This window comes from Solea solea, chromosome 5 (genome assembly GCF_958295425.1).
Source record: "Solea solea chromosome 5, fSolSol10.1, whole genome shotgun sequence".
NCBI classification, from domain to species: domain Eukaryota; kingdom Metazoa; phylum Chordata; class Actinopteri; order Pleuronectiformes; family Soleidae; genus Solea; species Solea solea.
The window spans coordinates 21951923-21972948 of NC_081138.1; the positions used below are offsets into that span (position 1 = coordinate 21951923).

General features: G+C 41.8%; 1 protein-coding gene across 1 annotated transcript in view; it reads left to right on the forward strand.

Annotated features, from left to right (window-relative positions):
- The window catches only part of ush2a (Usher syndrome 2A (autosomal recessive, mild)), a 197253-nt gene that overhangs the window by 152625 nt on the left and 23602 nt on the right, over positions 1–21026 (forward strand). The window contains exons 67-73 of the mRNA XM_058630175.1: positions 450–557; positions 1797–1983; positions 5656–5813; positions 8462–8620; positions 8967–9129; positions 10749–10966; positions 11063–11199. Of these exons, the coding sequence (XP_058486158.1) occupies positions 450–557; positions 1797–1983; positions 5656–5813; positions 8462–8620; positions 8967–9129; positions 10749–10966; positions 11063–11199 (1130 nt within the window). The remainder of the gene's footprint in view (positions 1–449; positions 558–1796; positions 1984–5655; positions 5814–8461; positions 8621–8966; positions 9130–10748; positions 10967–11062; positions 11200–21026) is intronic.

Genomic DNA, 21026 nt, shown 5'->3' on the forward strand with positions numbered 1-21026 from the left:
ACGCTGTAGCCTAAACGCATACCAAGGTATCATAATTATCATAGATCAAAAGCTGATGACATTACAGCGTTGGACCAGTCCTATCCCGTGTCAGTTCCACGGCTGCCCATCTTTATGTTGTTTCATTATTGAGTTATGGCATGCATAATTTAACACCGACAGATATGGATCCATCCGTTGAGAGAGTGTGGAAAGAACAGAGGGAGGAAGACAGAGAGAGAGAGAGAGAAAGAGAGAGGAAGTCGTCAGTAAGTGATCAAGTGATACAGACAGTGAAGACTTTTGCCTTTCTTTCTCTCTCTCTTCTTTTTTTTTTTTACTTTTCTTTGTCTCCTTATTGTAAACAATCCCTCTATCCGGTAGTTTTGTACAATTTTTCTGTGACGAGAACAAAAAAAATGAAAAAAAATACTGTATGAATAATATCTGTATGAATCTGCATCACTCAGGTTTAAAGGCGTACACAGACTATACGTTCCTGCTCGTGGCCTGTACTGTGGGTGGATGCGGAGCCAGCTCGCCTTCAACAGGACGCACCCTGCAAGCCTCGCCTGCTGGTACACACACGCACACACACAAACACTGTGTGCAGTGACACTTTTTTAAAAAGCTTTTTAAAATAAAAAATTAAATACAATACAATTAAACAGACGTGAACACAGAATAATGTAAAACAGGAAAGAATTTAGGATCCTATAAATACGATTAATAGTAAAATTATATGAAAAACATTTGAATTTATTATATTTTTATATATATATAAATATACTGTATATATAGAAATATAAAATATTGCAATACATGTAATAAAAAACATTTTAATGACGGCACCATCACAACTGTAACATTAAGTATCCATTTATCGACACAACAGTAGATATTTCGTACGTTCTTTTTTGTACAATTTAACTTTGTCTGTATCGTCTTTACTGATTTCTTCTTTTAGTTACTTTTAATGTCTTTCCTGCTTTTCTTGCTCTCCCTTTATTTTTACCATATACACCCTCTCTCTCGCTCGCCTTGTTTTGCTGTATGGATTTTTATTTATCAAACGTCAATTACAATATGTTTCCTCTCTTTTTATCCAGTTCTTTTCTTCTTCTTCTGCTCATTATGCTGTATTAATCTTTTCCTTTCACATCTATTTCTTTTTTTTAACCATCTTCCTCACTGCTTCTTTTTTCATCTTGTTTCTCCTTTCAAAGTCTATTGCTCATTTATCTCTCGTGTGTCCACCGTCTCTTTTTTTGCGTGTCTAACTTTTTTTTTTAGTCTTTCAGTCTTTTATTTTTGTATAAGCCTCCTCCCCCCACCTTTTTTAAGCTCCTCCTTTTTATGGCTCCCCCACCTCCATCCTTGTGTCTCAATGTCAGCCACAATGCCACCACATCATCTTAAATGTACCAATCTCTGTGACTGGAATGACATTTTTTTTCCAAACATGTTTTGTTTATTGGTAAACAATTTCATTTTAATTTAAAATGATTTTGTTAAACACTTTAGGCAACTAGATGAGATCATTGGTAATAATTTAAAATCTTTAAGAATGACATTCTCTTTTGACTTTATTATCATCTCAATCAGTATGCAAACATTAAGTAATGAACTATTCTTTAATTTCATACTCATAAACTTGAATCTAAAACACTCAACTGATCTGAAGTGTACAACTTGAGATGAACATTTTGGTTTAGAGTTTTTGTAATAATGGAAGTGATGTGTAATTAAAAATAGGTGCCAAGTAATGACTGCTGGAAATGTTCACGTCCATCTTTTCACATTTTTTGTGTGTCCAGGTGTTTGGTCAAGGCCGAGACACTTGATAATAAGCACATCTGCAGTGGAGCTGTTCTGGGATCAGCCGTCTCAGCCTCGTGGACTCGTCTCCCGCTTCAGGCTTAAGAGAGACGGTCTCATCATTTTTACCGGAGACCGTCATGGTGACCGGAATTTTACGGATACTGGGCTCGTGCCAAACCACAGGTGGACATCACGCACTCACATGTTTTTACACAATGCACAAATGTGGAAGCCACACACACACACACACACACACGTATATACACACACCACACGTGTAGCTTTGTAATTAATCACTCCTTTAATTCCCCAATTCCCAAATTTCCAATTTGTGTGTGTTTATATCGCGGTCACCCTGTGTTTAAAGCACTCCTATCGTCCCACCCATGCCTCTCCCCCAGGACCGCGCTCTGTATATGCCTGTTTGTGCTATTTAATGAGCAAATATTTGACACAGCAGTGGCAGACGCAAACATTACCAAACACACGCACATGCATTAAAATCACAAATCAGATCTGGCTTGTGCTTACACACAGCAGTGGAGCGTACATTTTATTTATCTGTTTATTTTCATTTAACCTTTACTAATCCGTGTCTTTTTCTTCCAAGATGGATTTTCTGTTTTAATTATGGGAGTGTAAAAATGATACCCTCTCTGCTCACCTTCCCTTCTCTCCTGTCTCCTTCGTTCACTCTCTCTCTCTCCGGAGACAATTTCTCTTTACCCCCAAATAGAATTCTTGGGATAACACCCTGCAGTACTCCAATCTCCTCTGTGTGTGTGAAAGAGGAAGAGAAAAGAGGGAAAGGAAGGAGATAGGGACTGTATGTGTGTGTGTGTGTGACGTTTAATTTTCCCTAATTCCAGATAGTCTGCCAGGAGGCATTTCTGTCCCAACCCTTCGCTTCTCATCACTTGTCTCGCGTTCTATTCACTCCACTCTCCCTCCCTCTCTTGCCTCCTGTCCTTTTCCTCTTACCTCATTCCCTTCGTCCTTCCCTTCTTTTCCCAATTTAGTCCTGCACCAAGAATTACACAGGGAGCACCGGCCCCATTATCCAGATACACTAGTGTGTGTTTAGGCCTTTGTGTGTGTGTGTGTGCGTGTGTGTGTACGCATGCTTTTGTGCGTGTGCAAGTGAGACCGCTCAAAGTGGCCATTGATTATTTATGACAATGTTGATTAGCTGTCACTTTGCTTCGGCAGCCCAGGAAGTGTCTAAGATGACGAGAGAATTAACCTATTCCCTCTGGCTGGCCCCGCAGGACACACGCACACACACACACACACATACACACTCAAACAGATGCAAATGCCCCACTCACCAATTACCTACCTCACACACACACACACACACAAACACACAATATGATGTCCCAAGGCGGTGTTTACACTTTAGTAAATATCTCCCAGTGATGAAGTGTTAAAACTCGTTCTCCCTCTGAAACCTTACGCCGTGATAAGATTCTCACTCTCCATCGCACCTTTGCTCACCTGCCGATCTCTTTCTCTTTCTCTCCCGCCTCGCATTGGTCGCTTTCAGACCGGAATTCCAGACAATGTCTGACGGTTTAATGGTCACATATGAGGGGAAACAACACAGCAGGAGATTGTCAGGGTCAGGTGCTTTCACAACAGCAGGAGAATGTCCTGAACACCCAGGCGAGGGGTGACACCTGACAGGAGCGTGCAGGAGGCAGGGCATGACGTATAAATTTCACTGTGGAAAAGCGTAGTGTTCTTTTTTTCTTTTTTTACAGCACATCAAATATGGTGGGAGTAAAGGCTGCTGACTCAAGGTCACTACACCACATTATACGAGATGCAATTTACCTTTGTTTTTTTCCCTCTCTGTGTGTGTGCGTGCGTGTGCGCGATTTATCTGCACGTAAGTAATATTTTCAAACCACTGTCCAGTCAATGCTTTCACATGGAGCAATGGAATTTTACTGAGCAGTATTGCAGCTATTTTTTCATATCAGAATGCATACGGTGAACAACGTGACATTCACAGTATTTAAATGCATGTAGCAAATGTTACATGAAATTCACCTCCAATTTCTCTCCTTTTATTCATGTTTGCTTTGACAACAATTCCACAAGAACTTGGATGCATTCCGCGTCTGTCGTCATTAACGCGTCCTCACTATAAATTATCTGGAGCTCTTCCCGCTGTCCCCTCACATGGGTCTCACTTGGACTTTATCCAGAAATGTGACAATGGAGCAGCAGGAGAAGTTCCAGAAAATGTCTTCGAAACTTTTGAGGACAATCGCTTTCTCACACTGTACAGCCTCTCCGGGACACTTTCAGGGAAATGCCTGATGTTAGCAACAATTGTCTCATTGACGTGTATTTATTTATGATTTTGCGTCTACATGCGTGTCGTATTTGTAGTTTTAATGTCCTTTTCCCTGACTGTGTTCTGACCCGGTGCAGCTGTGCTAATGGCCTGCTGTTAAAAACACCCTGCTCACGAACAATAACCTAATATTGCTGCCTATTAATGCATGTGCGCCCGGAGTTTATAGCAAATTAAGGGCTTTTAATGTTAAATGGTGGCCCACTTACACAGCTAATGTAGGCTTTAGCACCAGCTGGCCACGCGCTCTTAAAAGGGAGATCTGTCTTATGATGTCATGGGCAAGAGGAGTAAGGGAGCGGGTCGAGAGAGGAAACAAGACAGATAACAATGAAAATGACGGAGAGAATGGTGTACGACTGAGAGGCAGAAAGTAATGGACGTGGATGGAAGTGTCGTCACTGTATTAGCGCACACATGTGATAAATGGATGCACATCATTTTAAAATAGATGCAATGATTTTCCTGTGTCTGTCTTGAAGTTGTTTAAAAAGCAAACGACTGCAACAGAGCACCTTTGTAATATACTTTTAATATACTAGTGAGATTATGTTCCTTTACTTTTATGCCTCCACATACTGTATGGTATTTGTGTTAAGCCAAATTCACTTGACATGACTGAGAGTGAGGGATATCGCTGTCATCAGAGAACAGTGACAGTGGGTCACACACTTCACAGAGCGAGCTCACAACCGATATGTCTCTTGAAGCTGTGTTGTCTTTGATCTCCTTCTCCCTCCTCTCCTCTCTGATGAACCCAGTCCCGATTAGTCACTGATTGTGATCAGATTTCCAGCAGGCTTGACTGGGTCTTTGAATGTTTCACACTTGGTTACTGCTGACTGCGATTAGCCAGAACTTCATCAACAAGCATAGGCTGAAAAGTGTATAGTTTGAACTATAGGCATTGATGGATCTGAGACTTTCCACTCACCTTAACACCATCACCAACGTAGACTCATGGTGTTGATGCCAGATTCTGACAGGACCCTTTTGTTCTTGGCCAAGATCAGAGGAACGTGTCACGGTCTTCTGCTGTTGTAGCTGTTCTTGATAAGTTCTTGATATGTAGTTCATGAAGAGAGTGACTGCTTGAGCTACAGCCTGTCTGACCAATCTCCTCTCACAAGACTATCTCTCGAGTTTCTGAAAATCCTCCCATAATTGTTGTGCATTAAAATCTGTTCAGAAACAGTGAAACCAGCCCATCTGACCCAAACAAACATGCCTAACTCTAACAACGTTTATGTGTTGCCCTGCTGCTGCTTACTTGGCTAATAGGATACCTGCATGAAGAGGCAGTTGTAACAGGTGTTTCATAGTCAGGTGGGCAGTAAATCCATCAAAAGACACAAGCCACGAAGAATACCTTGATGAATTCTTCAACCATGATCCTGACCGTGTCCTGAAACTGCCTGATTGATGCAGCTTTTTCTGGATGTTCCTTTCACCCATCATCTCTAATCCATTTTGCTTTGATATCATCTCAGGTATGTGTATGAGCTGGAGGCGACGACAGAGGGTGGGACTGGTGTGAGTGACGATTATGTTATACAAACTCCTGTTTCGTGCCCCACTGGGATTCCACCACCACACAATGTGACAGTGTCAGGCCCCCACACCGTCTCCCTGGCCTGGACCTCTCCTGGTGAGTAAACGCCAAAGCATATTTACCTTAAATCTGGTAGATTTTTTTCTCTTCATTTCTTTAAAGCTGTACAAAATGTGTAACTTTAGCTGATTTTTCTATCTGTTTTTTGATTTGTTTGGCCTATGTGAGCAAATATGATGTCACATTATTTGTAAGCTGCTATTTCTTCTTCTGAAATTGACTTCGGGAGCATTTGTGTGTATACAGTGGCAGCACAAGGGTTTGAAAATAACTCATATTGAAATAAACATATAGATAAAATAATGAATTTTAGCCTGAGAAATAAAGTACATTTTCTGGGTGTTTACTCATGTTTCTTTATTTAGTCGCATTAAGGTTAATATCAAGATATTATAATACTGATATTAAAGATTAAGGTAGTTTTCATTAATGGAGAGAACACAGGAATAGGAGAAGTGTCAGACTGAAACAAAAGCCCTGAGAAGTAGTTTTCCATTCACCTCCTGGCCTCTCAGGACCTGGACACACTTCTAAACAGGCATACATGAGCATACACAATCAGGGCTTAGTTTCATGCTCATGGGGCAGTGATTGTCTGCCCTAACCCATCTATCATTGACTATTACTCTCTCATTAGGCTGATTTCCTTTCTCAGAAACTGCTTATATGGCCAACTCGCAAAGACACTCCACTGTGTGTGTGTGAGTGTGAGTGTGTGTGCGTGCGTGCGCTCGCATATGTGTGTGTGCATGTCATTGTGGCGATATTTCCATAGGCAGGCCTATTCTATCGTCATTACGGGTTGATTCTAAAGGTGAGGAAATATCGGCTGGGTTCTCACGCTTGGTTAACTCCCTGAGCCCAGTGTCTGGACTGTTTTCGACTTCAGGGTGTGTGTGTGTGTGTGTGTGTGTGTGTGTGTGTGTCATTCTGTGTATGTATATGCGTCTTCATTTGCATACATTGACTGCCAATACATTGACATATGGCTATTAAAAAGAGATTTACCCTCAGATCAATTCCTTTAGTTATGGTGTTTGTGTCTGTCTCTGTGTGCATGCATGCATGCGTGTGCGTGTGCGTGTGCGTGTGTGTGTGTGTGTGTAGAAGAACCCATACGTGTGATTAAAGTTGCATCACATGTGTAAGAATTGGAAGATGTTTAAGCACCAGATTGGCCGTAGTCGTCAATGTCACAGTGATAATTAAACGTCAGTGGTTAAACAGTGTACAAATCAAAGAGAGCTGCATTCCCTCCATGCGTGTGCATCCCTCACATCTTGTGTGGACTATGTGAAAGTGTATTAACTCAGCTAAAGTGTGCTCATATCAAAGGCTCCATGCACTGGAGTCAGAGGTGTGCGTGTATACGCTCATATGTGAGTTGGGGGGGTGAATAATTGAAGTCTTTCATTTGTCTGGTAATCAGTTCGTTCTCGAGATATCAAGGGTTCATGAATGTTGAATAACCCATCACAATACAGTAGGCCTGAATTATGGAAAAACCTCTGGTGAGAATATTAACAAAGTCTAAGTGCATGTGTGTGTCTTTGTGGGTGTTTCTGTCTCTATAAGACTGTGTGGGTTTTTTTGTCTTGTTGTGAGACCATAGTGTCATGGTCACAAAGGCTAGGTCAAAACCTTGGTCTTGGTGAACGAGCAAAAATTTAGGACATTGTTGAAAACGGTTGTGGAAACTCCATCCACGAATAAACATATTCATGATGTGACTGCATTGCATTTGCATTCTGTCTACTGTCAGCAAGTATCAGCCCTTTATCTGTTTGCCCATCGGCTTAAGACATTACACAGATTTAAACCCTGCCAGCTCCTCGGGACAAAGCCTGTGTAATGTCCGGTCATCTGATTTTAGACAATTGCATTCACTCATACAGCTCCTCTGGGTAATGTCTGGGAGTTCAGGGTTACAGTGCATGTCCAGAAGCAGCTTTTGTCCGTCATACCACAGACAATGTCCATCTGCGTAACAAACTGCTCCGTCTGCCTGCCTGTCTGTCTGTCTGTCTGTCTGTCTCTGTCACTCACAACAGAGTCAATTATGTATGAGCCGAGCTTCTCACATATTTGGTAAGATTAGTGACTCCCTTCCATAAATATATATAAAGAAAAACGTATTAAAATGGGTTATAGAAACCTTTTGTGCCAGTTAATCGTTATGGCTAATGGGAAAATGTACTCTTTGTGTAATCAAGTTACAGCACCCGTTGGTTTCTTAAGCCTTGAGTTTTGCAGTTTGATGAGCACCGTCTTGTTCAGTAGTTTGTAGGAAATTTGGAATTATATTTTTTTTGTTTTGTTTTAAATTGCATAAACTCTGCTCAGCCATCCACATTACCCCAGTGTTTGAGATCTTCCAACATGAAGAGGTTTGAAAGCCCCGCGGCTTTGTTTTAGTCTGGATGGGCAGAAACAGAGACCTTTAAAAACTAGCATTCTTTTCCTTTACTTTACTATTAACAGTTACTTTCACAAAGCATTTGCTGCAACTAAGCAAACAGCTGCAGAGGAGAAAATCTGCCACCTGTATACATCACAACATACATTCTCACATGATGAACATTTTCAGATATGTTTTATGGACACAGATTATACAAAACTGAAACGCTCATGTGGGGACTGATCGTCTTTTTCTTACCATGTGTCTTTTTTTTTCTTTTCCACAGTTCAGCTCAATAGCAGCCAACCTGTAAACTACAACATCCTGTTTAATCCAGGAAGTGACAGAAGCACAGTCCATCATGCTGGTCAAGACCTGCATCTCACTGTGACCGGTCTACAGCCGTTCACCACCTACGACATCCGAGTACAGGCTTGTCAGACTGGTAAATATCCAAAAAAGATGATGAAAAGCTCTTCTATTAGTAATACGATATTAAGAACAACAAAGTCGTGAGGAGTTATACTAATGCCAGAGACACATTGTTAGATGTGCAGTATGAAATGTTCTAGCAATAGAACTGCAATCAGGTGAATGTGTTATGAGAAAAGGGCAGATAGCTGGGGATAGATTTCTGGATTTATCAGCAAGGTGAAGCATATTGTACAATCGTTCAACATTGCCTAAAATACTGATTGTTTGTGTTTTGACGCAATATGCTAGAAATATCTGTGTAGATATTTCACATTACTTATTTTTGACCAACCCGCTCTTGTTTTCTGTTCATTCAGAGGGCTGTGGAGTCGGAGAAGCTGTTTCAGTTAGGACTTTAGAGGCTCCCCCACGAGGTCTGTCACCCCCCACCATTAAAGCAGCTGGAGCCAATGTCCTGGAGGTTTACTGGTTCCCCCCCGAACAACCTAATGGAGTCATCACCTCCTACAACCTATACAGGTAACATAAACCAACAAGTCTCCGAAGGCTCACGATCATATCCATACTAAGACGGCAACTTTTTTTTGAGTACCACACTTGCAATTCTTGCATGGTGTATAGTATATATACTATATATGTAATATTTAGCTGTAAATACTTTGCAGGTCACATATTCTTGGTTTCAAACTAAGATCTCAACTATGCAGAGTTTCAGAATAAAAGCATTTTATTTAGGTTGAGAAAGGAGTCATATTTCACAAAAATGAATGTAAATACTGATTGGGTTCAGATATATTTTCATGTCAGAGTCAATGTTTCTCCTTCGTGTAGTTTTGAGAAGCATTTATTGCACAAATTACATTCACTTTTCTGTCATTCCTTTTGCTCCATGCCTATGTGTGAAACAATGGATAAGCCATGTCTTTTGGAGTAACGCAAAAGCAGAGTGAAGCAGAGAGAGAGGGAATGACTTAAGAGAGATAACACACTCATAAAAGGGTGGGAAATGCACTGAAGACACCCACACTCATCTGAAGTGTACAACAATCAAAAATAAGACTGTTTTCTATAGATAATATATGACTTGACTTAATCATCCCCTAATGTTGTTAGGTGAGATTGGGCATTTATTAAGTGACAAACAGCCTAATGTCATGAGAAGAAAGGCACACCTCTTTGTGGAGTTCTGGTTCCTGATTGGATGAAATTTTTGTTAGATACTGGAAAAGTTTCTTCTAGATTTACTGACACTGAGACACTTGGCACTAATGGTTGTGGAAAATACTGGATTGTTATGAGCTAACCAAGTATGACATGTACAGACATTCAGAGTATATCACATGCACATATTCTGCACATGTAACCATAGAGCTATATAGAAGAAGCCTAGAAGTTATGTCTCCCCAGGAAAGTGTCTGTTTACCAAACCACATTGGTTATGTGCATGTGTGTGTACGTGTGTATTAATGCATGCTGAAGGTCGTGGTCTGCTTGTTGACCAGAGTTTGTGATCTGTATGCAGGGTCAGACCAAACTAAGCCCTTTAACTCCTCAGGAAACACACATTAGCATAGCAGTACACACACACACACAATGACACACCTGCCATGATCAGACTCAGGCAGACAGAGACTTGGATAAAATGGGAATCTCTTCCTCTTTCTCACTTTCACACACACACACACACACACACAAATCAGATCAGACTAATCACAGACAAAGGAGCTTACCAAGACGTTGGGCTACTTGCATCAGCAGGGCGCTTAAATACCCAATATGTGACGTGAATTACATTGTCTTTCATTAACACAATTCATCGTATTTATTTTTTAGCACACTAAATTGTAGCGCGGAATCACGATACGACAAGCAATACGTGGTCCACGATACCAATAACATCACCATACAACGGTTCTGTGATAATCAATGTATTGCAAGACAATCATAGAGCGATACATCACGATATGTGTCTAACTAAAGAAAACAAAACATTAAAAGTGCAGGATTTGTCTATTTATTCACAACATGGAGAACAAAGTGTAATTAAAATAGCGATATTTGCCCTGGTGCACGAGGGATGACGGCGATATATCACCAAATGCACCATACTACTTATTTACTATTTCTTTTAATTTAAGGCGTCCAGTGGGAACAGAGGAGGAGCTGCTGATCTTCATCTGGTCCAGTGGGCCACTTGAGTTTGTGGATGCAAGTCCTGCCCTGAAACCCTTCAGCTACTTCCAGTATAAGGTTGAAGCCCACAACTCCAAAGGCTCAGTGCTGAGCCAATGGGCTTCAGGCCAGACGTTACAGGCACAACCGCGAGATATGGGCCCTCCCACTGTCACGCCCACGGGTGAGTTCACCGTGTCACACGGAGACGCTGTTGGCACATAAAAATGCACTTGTATTGAATCACAGTAACTGTCCCACACGCTGTGTGAATTGACAGGCGCGTACTCAGTCCATCTGAAATGGAGTGAACCGGGACGGCCCAATGGTCTAATTTCCCATTATAGACTGGTTTATGAGAAACGCCAACAGGACCCAACGCTCAATTCGACTGCTGTTACGGCTCTCACTGTGGAGGTAAATGCACACGCACATACACGGTAAATGGTGGATGATTAGACGATGCATATGTCTGTGAGGGGAGAGCGACACACATCGGTAAAGGTTTCGAGATACCAAAAAATGTGACTACACAATGAAACATGTGGAAACATTAGAAATGCACCGATTTATCAGCTGTACAATGGTATCAGCCAATATTTACCTTATTGACTGTCATCACTCTATAAGATGACACTTGCCAATACACACATGGATGTTTATCTGTGCTGTGTATCCTGAAAACATTGTTTTTGATTGAATAAGTAGTTGAATAATAGGCTAATGTAACATGTATAAACATAAATGAGTATAGTTGATGTAGATTTGTAGACCTCTAAATGTAGACACATACAATTCCAAAACATAAAGAAATAAACAGAATGTAGATGGTCACTATGTGTAATATGCAGTGTTTCTGTTAGACTGACTCTACCTGTGGTGCTGGTAGCTTTGCCAGTGACAAACACACACACACACACTTCTTTTTCCAGGGCCCCTTTTCTTCTTAATTCTGTGTCACATACCTGATGCTTGGAGGGAACAACTATGAGGAAGCCCCGTCAAAATAAAAGCACAGACATGTGTAGCGGATGCTTACGATGAACTGATTTATAGTACCTGACTAATAGAGTGTATCAGAAGATTATAGAACATCTGCATGAGGAGGAGCTAATTACACTGTTGAACAACATCGACGACACTGAGACTGAATGAAGATTGAAAATGGTACCATGTATTAAGAGAAAAACAAGACAGTTGTTACAAACAGCTGAATGAAAATAAAAAAAGATAAAAACATGATAAAGAATTTATTTAAATAAGAACTGAGGTGCATAAAGATACTGAGGTAAATAAGGAGCACCCATTGTAGTAGATTTATGGCCCAATGTCACATTCAATTAATGTTTGACATGTTTTCACAAACAAAATACTTTAATTTCATTCCACATTTGATTGCAACAGACAAGGAAAAAAGTGTCTTTTGTTAAGAAGTTTGGAGTTTAACGGGAAGGTTGTATGTGTGTGTTGGGCAAGTGTTTGTCACTGAGGCTTGGGTTCCTACCACACTAACAGACACGTCGATTATGTGGAGTGATTCCTGGGCAGTTAGCTCGCCATCTTGGAGAAAACAAACCTTGTGGTGAAAGGGTCGCTTTTTACCGAGCAAAGGTAATCGGATTAGTGGTTGAAACAGAAATTTAGTTAGTGAAACAAAATATAGGAAAAAACGATATCAACAAAAACAAGAACATGATAATAGGAGTTAGGTAAAGGCATGGACGCAATAACACTGAAGGGGAAAAAGCCAAAGGTCGAGTGTAACATCAGCAGAACAAAGATCAACTGAGTTAATAAAGGAGGTAGAAAACAGAAGAGTTCAACCATAGAGAGAAGTGAAGGGGGGGGGGTAGAAAAAGACACACGACGAATCAGGGGTGAGGGGGGACAGAGTGATAGATTAGTGAAGGTGGGCGTAGAGTGAAATGGGAAGAAGCGGTAGAAGTATAGATCTATATTCTGTCCATATGAGTGGCCTCTTCTCTCTCGGTGACCTTTGGCTTGTCACTCATAATTAATACAAGATGTAAATGGAGACCTTTCACCTTCTCATTGATATGGAACGCTGTGTTTGTGTGTGCGAGAGGCTCATTGACATGGCATAGACTTATTTTGGTGGCGCTCATTTGTCACACAGTTGCCTTCACTGCACGCGCTGCGTTGTTGGGGAATACACGCGGAAAGTAAAATGAGGAACTTTTAAAAAGGATCAGCATGTATAAGAGTTGTACAACAGGATGACTAATGGTCATTTGAGAGGCCGAGAAGAGGACACGTTGGACTCGGAATTAAACTCATATTAGGATTCACCAGCTGGTTCTGCAGCAGGAGTGAGGAAGCCTTTTCAGTTTGTAAAAGCGTGGGTTTGTTTGAATCCTGCACATTAACATTGGTGTCACTTTATTCATTCAGACAGATACAGGAGATTCAACATAGTAATTAATATTGCTCTTAAACCTGCCAACAGCCAGTGGCCAAAGCCGTTATGTTTGGAGGTTTATCGCCCATCAGTCCCTCCCTTCGTCACATTTTTGTAGACGCAATATTTCAGCAAATGCTTTGAAATGAGTTTGATCTTGTGAATGCAACATCTCCGGAACTTCTGGAAGGAATTTATTCAAATGTGGTTTTGGAGGTCACCACGTCAAGATATTGTCATATTTAAAAAAAAATAAAAAATAAATAAAAAACTGCAGGAAATGTCTTTACGTCTTGTACAAACTTTGGCTTTGACTGAAGTGACTGACTAGAATTTAGTGGTCAAAGGTCACTGTGACCTCACAAGCCAGTTTTATCTTACAAACATTTAAGTGCAAATATTCATTGGACTCAGAGATGAGCAGGTTTTTGTTTGGGTTGCCACAGATTAAATGACACCTTGGCCTTACAGCACATGTATGTGGCCTCTTAAACATTAAATTGCTTATAAATGTTGGTGGCGTATGTCTCTCTTTACAGCCTGTGCTCAGTGAACCGTTTATGTAATATTTAAGGGGATTTTGGATCATTTTTGCCGATAACCGATTCTTCAGTTTTGACCTGAGTGACACTGAGTTGGTGAGTTAGTTGGAAACAAGGACAGTGAACCAACAAGTTAAAGGCTGTCACAGAAATTTTAGATAAGAACAATGTCAAACAATGTTAAACTCCCTCATCATTATTTGGTCAACTTTTTTCTCACTTGAACATTCACCTATCCACTCAAGTCTCTGGGTTTACAAATGTATTGTTGTACGATGTGTGTGTATGCTTGTGTGTGTGTCCATTTGTGTGTGTATTGATCTCAGGCTGGGCTGGGAACCCTGCTCTGTGCCAGCCTGGCTGATTAATGGGGTCGTCATGGCAATCGGACGGAATGAGGGTACGAAGCGCAGGCGGCCTGCCTTGCTCGATCCCTGCACGCTGCCTGGCACACACGCACACACACAACAAAACAAATTCTCTTTCTGCACCCTTACACCTTTCTGACATGTAGATAACTCACACAGATTGTCAGGTTTCCCTTTTACTTATGGTTTATACTTCTGTTCAGTGTTGTCTGTCTTTCCTCTTTTCCCCCCCATCACCATCGTCCTCCTCTCTTCTGTGATTCACACTTTCTTTTTCCCACTCTCTCAACGGACTCTCATTCTGTTACTTTCCTCCCTCCATCTCCATGTCCACCTCTTCTCTGATCTCTCTCTGGGTTACTTAATTCATTCACCCCCTCTTACTCTTCACTCACTCCTCACTATCGTTTTCCACCCTGTCCGTACGTCTTCATTTCCTTAACTTCTCCATCTGCTCACTCCTCGCACCAGTTTTACTGCCTTATTTCACTCCTCTTCTCCACCTCCTCCATCCCTTACTGCCTTTGCACCTCCGTTCACTCTTCTCTTCTCCATCTCGTCTCTTGTATTTCCCTACCTAACACCTCCCTCCTTCTCTTCCTCTACTCTTCTGTCCTTTCCTCCCTCCCTTGGCTCCTCCAGATGTTACACTGCAGCCCCTGGGATCACTGGTGAAGGGAGACCATGTGCATGCACTGTGTGTGTGTGTGCGTGTGCGTGCGTGCGTGTGATACACTGTGCGGATACGTAGGTCTGAATTTGATTGCATGTGAGTCTGTGTGTGTGTGCATTCATAACATGCCTTTGTTTGTGTGTATGTGCAACAGTGCATGTGTGTGTTCATGTGTGTGCGTGCGTGTGTGTGCTGTATTAATACATCCCATTGATCAGAGCAGGACCCCTGACAGTCATCATCCCTGAGAACCATCTGGCCGATGCCTGACGCTCCCTCACCCAAACACAAGCTGACACCCTATTAATCTGCTACCGCCACGCATACATACGTGTGTGTGCGCGCGTGTGTGTTTTTCTGGGTGTGTGAATGAATGAATCAGTGCGCAATGTAAGAGTATGTGTTAAAATATTTGCGATGTTTCATGTTTCCGTGTGTGTGTGTGTGTGTGTGTATGAGTTCCTGGCCCAAACCATGCACAACACACACACGAACATGTGCACACACACACAAACATGTACACACACCACTCCACCATCCGCCAACAACAGCCGGCGCTGAAGGGAGCTGAAGGGTGCTTGGAAATTAAGGTTATTACACAAATTGAGCCATATGGTCTAAATATTTCAGAGCTGAAATTTACTAGGCAATAAAAATGGCCCCTACCTCGGTAATGGTGTAAATTACAGCTTAACCACCAGCGCTAATGATGTCCTTCTGTACGCCCCGTAACCAACCGTACATGAAGGACACATTGTTTAAAAAATACCCCAGGAAAAGCAAAAGAGAGGGAGGGAGGGAGGGAGAGGGGACAGGATGGAGATACAGGGGGAAGGATGAAGTGAATGTGGCTAAGGAGGAGGTAAAAGAGGAAGAGAGAGAAGGGGATGAAAACAGAGAGGGATGAATAAATAAGTGGGGGGAGAGAGAGGGAGAGAGCTAGCAGTATGCTTACAATCTGTTAGTTTACCATTAAGAGCCCATCACAGAATGCAGGGCAGCAAAGACCAGCCAGTGAACTGTGTGTCACAGACTCTGTGTGTGTGTGTGTGTGTGTGTGCATCTGTGTATACAGTACCATACACAATTATATATATTTATATATATATATATACATGTATACAGTATATATGTATATATATATATATATATATATATATATATATTCACACACATATATATATATATAGTATGAAGTATATCGTGGCAGCCCTCCGTGTAATGCTGTTGGGGTTTATTATGCTCCACCTAACAGCATTTTAAACTGTGGAAAATAATGTAAATATGGTGATATAGCGCTGTTTAAATGTGATTTCATTTTAAAATTTCTTCTATAATGTTGCAAAAAAAAACACTTTTCAATTTCTGTCCCCACTCACTGCAACACAATGTGTGACTCATATGTGAGGTCACCCCCCCCCCCCCCGTCTCTGTCTCATAGCAGCCAGAGTTGATCTACTGTGTTTATCACACTGGCTTCACCTCATACACCCCCCACTTCATGAAAAAAAAAATCCCCTTAAAGGCCATGTGAAAGCCCTTTTAATTAGATATTTATGTTTATTTCTGTGTATCGTGCCCCACCCCTCGACACTTTCATGGAAATCAGTTCAGCAGTTTTTGTTTAATACTAACAGAAAACAAAATGTTCCATTATTTCACTGCGACTTTTAGCCTTTAGTGTGTGAGACACTGACACTTGGATTTGAGACATTATCTCCATTAATATTGTAAAAACTAAATTGTGAAATAAGTTATTTTGTGACCTCATAAATGTCACTTTCGCAAGCCTTTATTAGACACCTTATGCCTTTAAATGCATGAAGGTAAGTTCAGTGGCAGAGGACTGAACAGCAGCTTTGCTCCATGACTTGTTGCTTTCACATCCAGCTGAGTCGCTCGTTCCACATGAGCAGAGGATGGAGGGGTTGTCAGAGGGGTGGGAATGACAAGACTTTGTCCTTGACACCCTTTAACAAACGATGGAGACAGAGGAGTGGAAAAGGAGGAGAGGGATGCGGAGCTGAGTGCACAGAGGGTGAGGAGAAAGGGACGACAAGGTTGGAGAAGACAGGTGAAGTGAGGAAGGAAGGATAAGGAGACTTGGATGCAGAGTTCATTAGGTCCTTGGCCTATCAGACCCTTTAGTTAGAGGTCTCCAGTTCTGATTGGAGGGCTCTCAGCATTCTGCATAAACAGCCAAATAATCAGGCTGCAACACTCCTCCTCCTTCTCCTAACTGCAATCTTCCCCACTTCCTCCTCCCCTCCACATTTCTCAGGCCTGCCTCCGTTACTTGTCTTCCATCTAAGTTTTCTCTACCTCTGCCACAAATTACAGTTGTTATGTTATTCTCATCCACCGCTTTTTCCCCATCCATATCCCCTCTTCTTCCTTCTCCCTCTCACTCTGTCAAGTGATTTTTTTCAAGTGAGTTTAGTATACGTTTGCTTACTTCCATCTCCCCCTCTCTCTCTCTCCTTCTCTCTCACTCTCTGTCTCTCTCTCTCGTTCCCTCTCAGTAATGACAGGCTGTGTGTTATTGTCTGTCTGTCTGTGAAGAGGCTACACCATCCAGTGTAGTGCTCTCCACTTGTCGTAATGGATGTTTAGTGCTGCAACCACGACATGATGGTCATCACTTTACAATGCTAAGTGCGAGTGTGTATGTGTGTGTGTGTGTGTGTGTGCGCGCACAGCCATGAGTGCATTTCAGTGAGAGGAGGGAAGTTTAGTATATTTGTGTTGTGTCTGGAGGAAAGTCCTGCCGATCGGTCCGTCTGTTGCCGCCTCAGGGACACGCTTGCAGACTCTCTGTGTTTACATCTGACTGTGAAACGTATTGATCATTGATTGGAAGCGAGGCAGTTAAAGAACAAGCTCTGCAACGTTCATGTCTGTGCCTGCATTTCAAATGAATCCTTCCTCCTCCATCAACTCGAATTGAAAACACTCCCAATAATCATATTGTTGTTGTTTTCATGCTTTCATTTCTAATAAACTGGGTTATTGCAATGCCCTCTATGTCGAGAGCATATCACTCCTGTGTTGTCATTTGGCTCCCAAGAGATGTGACTCAACAGTCAACTGTTTTCTAAAAATCCTGCTGACTCCATCTTTAAATCCTGGAGAGCTAATAATCACTGTACTCGTTCTGTGTGCGGTATAAAGCAAGCCAGTTCAGTTCAGTCCAATTGGAATCTTGAGTCCAGGCTATTAGTACAAACTCTGCCCTGACCAGCCCATGTGAAAGCAGTAATTGTTTTCCGAGGTTTCTAAGGTCAGCCAGCCCCCCTCCCTGAGGTCAGCCCTCCCACACCAAGCTCTCGAGCCAAGTCTGCGTGTGTGCATAGCTAATTCAAGGCTTCTGGCACAACTGCCCTGTGTCTGACTCTGGTTGCAAATGCCCTGCATGGGTGTCCCTGCTAGTCAGTGAGCATTAGACAGACCCTGACACATGCAGACGTTTATACAGCACACACACACACACACACACACACACACACACTCAGAGTGCCATCAGGCATGAGTTTGTTTGTGGCCAGCACAAAGAGAGAGACTGCAGGCGTCTGGAACAGGCATGTCCACTTCACACCAGCAGCCATGATTGGCTTTGGAGATTTCCGACCCTCGGAACAGTGATTTTGGTGATGCATGCATGTGAGCGCACACTTTTGTGATGTGGACAAACACAGATGGACACAGTCTGACTAATCAGAGATGGTATGTTTAAAATCCACTGATATTCATTTTATATGATCTACAATTACAGGAATCACATATTTGTCTTTGCTGTTTTATCTGAACTTCAATGGCACTGGGGTAGGTCAGTAAACACAAACAAACACAATCTTGTGATTTTCAGAAGTCTAGTTCTCTCTCATGTCACTTGACTGACATGAAACTGAGAGGTTATTTTGGAAATATTGATCCATACCACCAAAGATTTGCTGCTATCCCCAGCTTTAAAGCAATACAGTGCTGTCTCTGCAGCAAACACACTACAGGTATCCACATTTGAACTCACTGCAATTCAACAATACTCTTGAACTTGCTGCAGTTTTACTTTTACTTGTCTGTAAACCATGGGAAAGACAAAAATGTGTACATTTGTTTGGGGGGGAATCTTTTTGTTTGGAAGTGACATTGTTCATGCATTCACTGTTTCATATGTTTCACTTTACCTACAGTTTGAGACCAGCTCAAGACAAAATGTTGCTTCTGTCATGAGTTGTTGTGCATTTCACAGTGGTAGGTGGACATCTCGGTTTGTTATTATGTAATGTAGACTAAAAACTGTCATGCCTTTTGTGCCTTAACATAAACAAAAGGTTACTGTGTATAACCCTGGTTAACCATGGTTAGCATCGCCCTCATTTCCCGATTTACGGCAAACGTGCCACAAAAGCAGTTATGGCACTATCACACTGAGTTGCACTTCTGTAGTCATGTAAGTACATAACTCATGTTCAACATGGAAACTTAAACATGAGCTGTGGTTTGCAGAAAGTGCAACATGTGACCCTAGCGGCTGCGTTGCCAGTTGAGTGTCTGCTTGTCATTAAGTTGCACAACTGCGCACTAAACTAACAATACATAGTACTGACAGAGGTTCAGCTGCACAGTGTGAATGAATGAAAGAGGCTCCATTCTCCTGATTTTAAATCAATGACCTATCAATGTGATCCTGAATATGACCAGAGAGGCCAGATGAGGCCCATAGAGACAAACCTCCCCCATCGTATTTCCTTCATATACTGTATATTCTCAGTAGCCTTGCGTCTACTACTGAATGTGTGTGTGTATGTGTGTTTTTGTGTGACAGACAAAGAGAAGAAAAATTGTGTGTGCACGCATGCATGTGTGTAGCCATATGCTAATGTTTGTCCCTCTCTCCGGCTCCGGCTCTCTACAGGGCCCAGTGCTGAAGTCTTTGTGAAATAATCAGCATAATTCTTTTGACAAATACACATGGTTATTCTTAATTAGTATCACACACTGTCCCTCCGGCCGCACCATGCCTCTCCACCTGAACATCACACACAGATGTGCAGCTTGTGCACACGCACTCCCAGGGACGCATGGCTACGAAACAAGATGCATGTCGATTTGGGCAGACTCTGATACAAACGCAGACACCGGTCAACACAACTTTATAGTGCACAAAGTTCAAGGAACACACGCGGCCTTTGACACCCACCGAAAAACACATGCTACACACACACTGTGCAGAAGACCCTTGCTGTAACTCTGCTCACACGGAGGAAACAGTCAGACTGAGGAATCAGAAGATTGAATTGATTGCTTTAGTTGTGTAAGATCTGAGAGCCCTCTTATGTATAAATTAACACAACCTCTTCCTGTCTCTTCTCCTCTTCCCCATCATTCTTCTTTCTCTCCTTCTGTCTTGTTTATGCTCCCCCCCCATCCGTGCCTTGACTTCTTGCTCCCTCTCGCTTCTCTTGCGTTTGACATGATTAACCAGTGACTTTGATCATCCACACACGTGGACACTCGTGCTCACGGACGAGAACATTTTCCTTTTTTTTTTTTTTTCTTTTTATGGCTGACGTGGTTGCCGTTCGTGTCGTTTTCAGAGGTTTATTGAATACTGGAAAAAAAATATTACCATTCAGTAAAAAGACAAAAGTAAAAGCATTTATTGCTAAAGGATAATATAGAACATAGATGTGGTTCCAGATATTTTGATCAACAGCCATAATATTGAAATCATCCATTCATCACAAGCTATAAGGTTGTGAAACAGTGTCAATGAAGCCACAAGTCCATATGATAGCAACTGCATTTAAACAAAAACATTAAAAAAGTACTACACTACCCACAATCCCCAGGTGCGATAACAATGTTTTTGATTGGTGGCGCTGTTATGTTTCACCATTTGGGCGATGAAAGGATGGTTCAGCAATACAGTACATGCATAAATATGTATACAAAACTCAAACTATGAGAAAATATACTGCAATGCTGTATTAACAAGACTACAATTTAAGAGGAAGAGCTGGAAGTCATTGGAAAAGGATCATTTCTAATGTGTCCACTTTTAGAATAATTAATTACACAGCCTTGTACTGTTGTCTTTTTCCTGCTTTCCAGTTTTTCAAATCAAACGTCAACCTGTGTCCAAACTCCTTTCATGCCAATTTGTTCAACATCATTTGTAAAGGACACAGAGCCGTTCTACAATGGACAGTCACTGTTAAGCAGTAGCCCCCAGAGCCGAT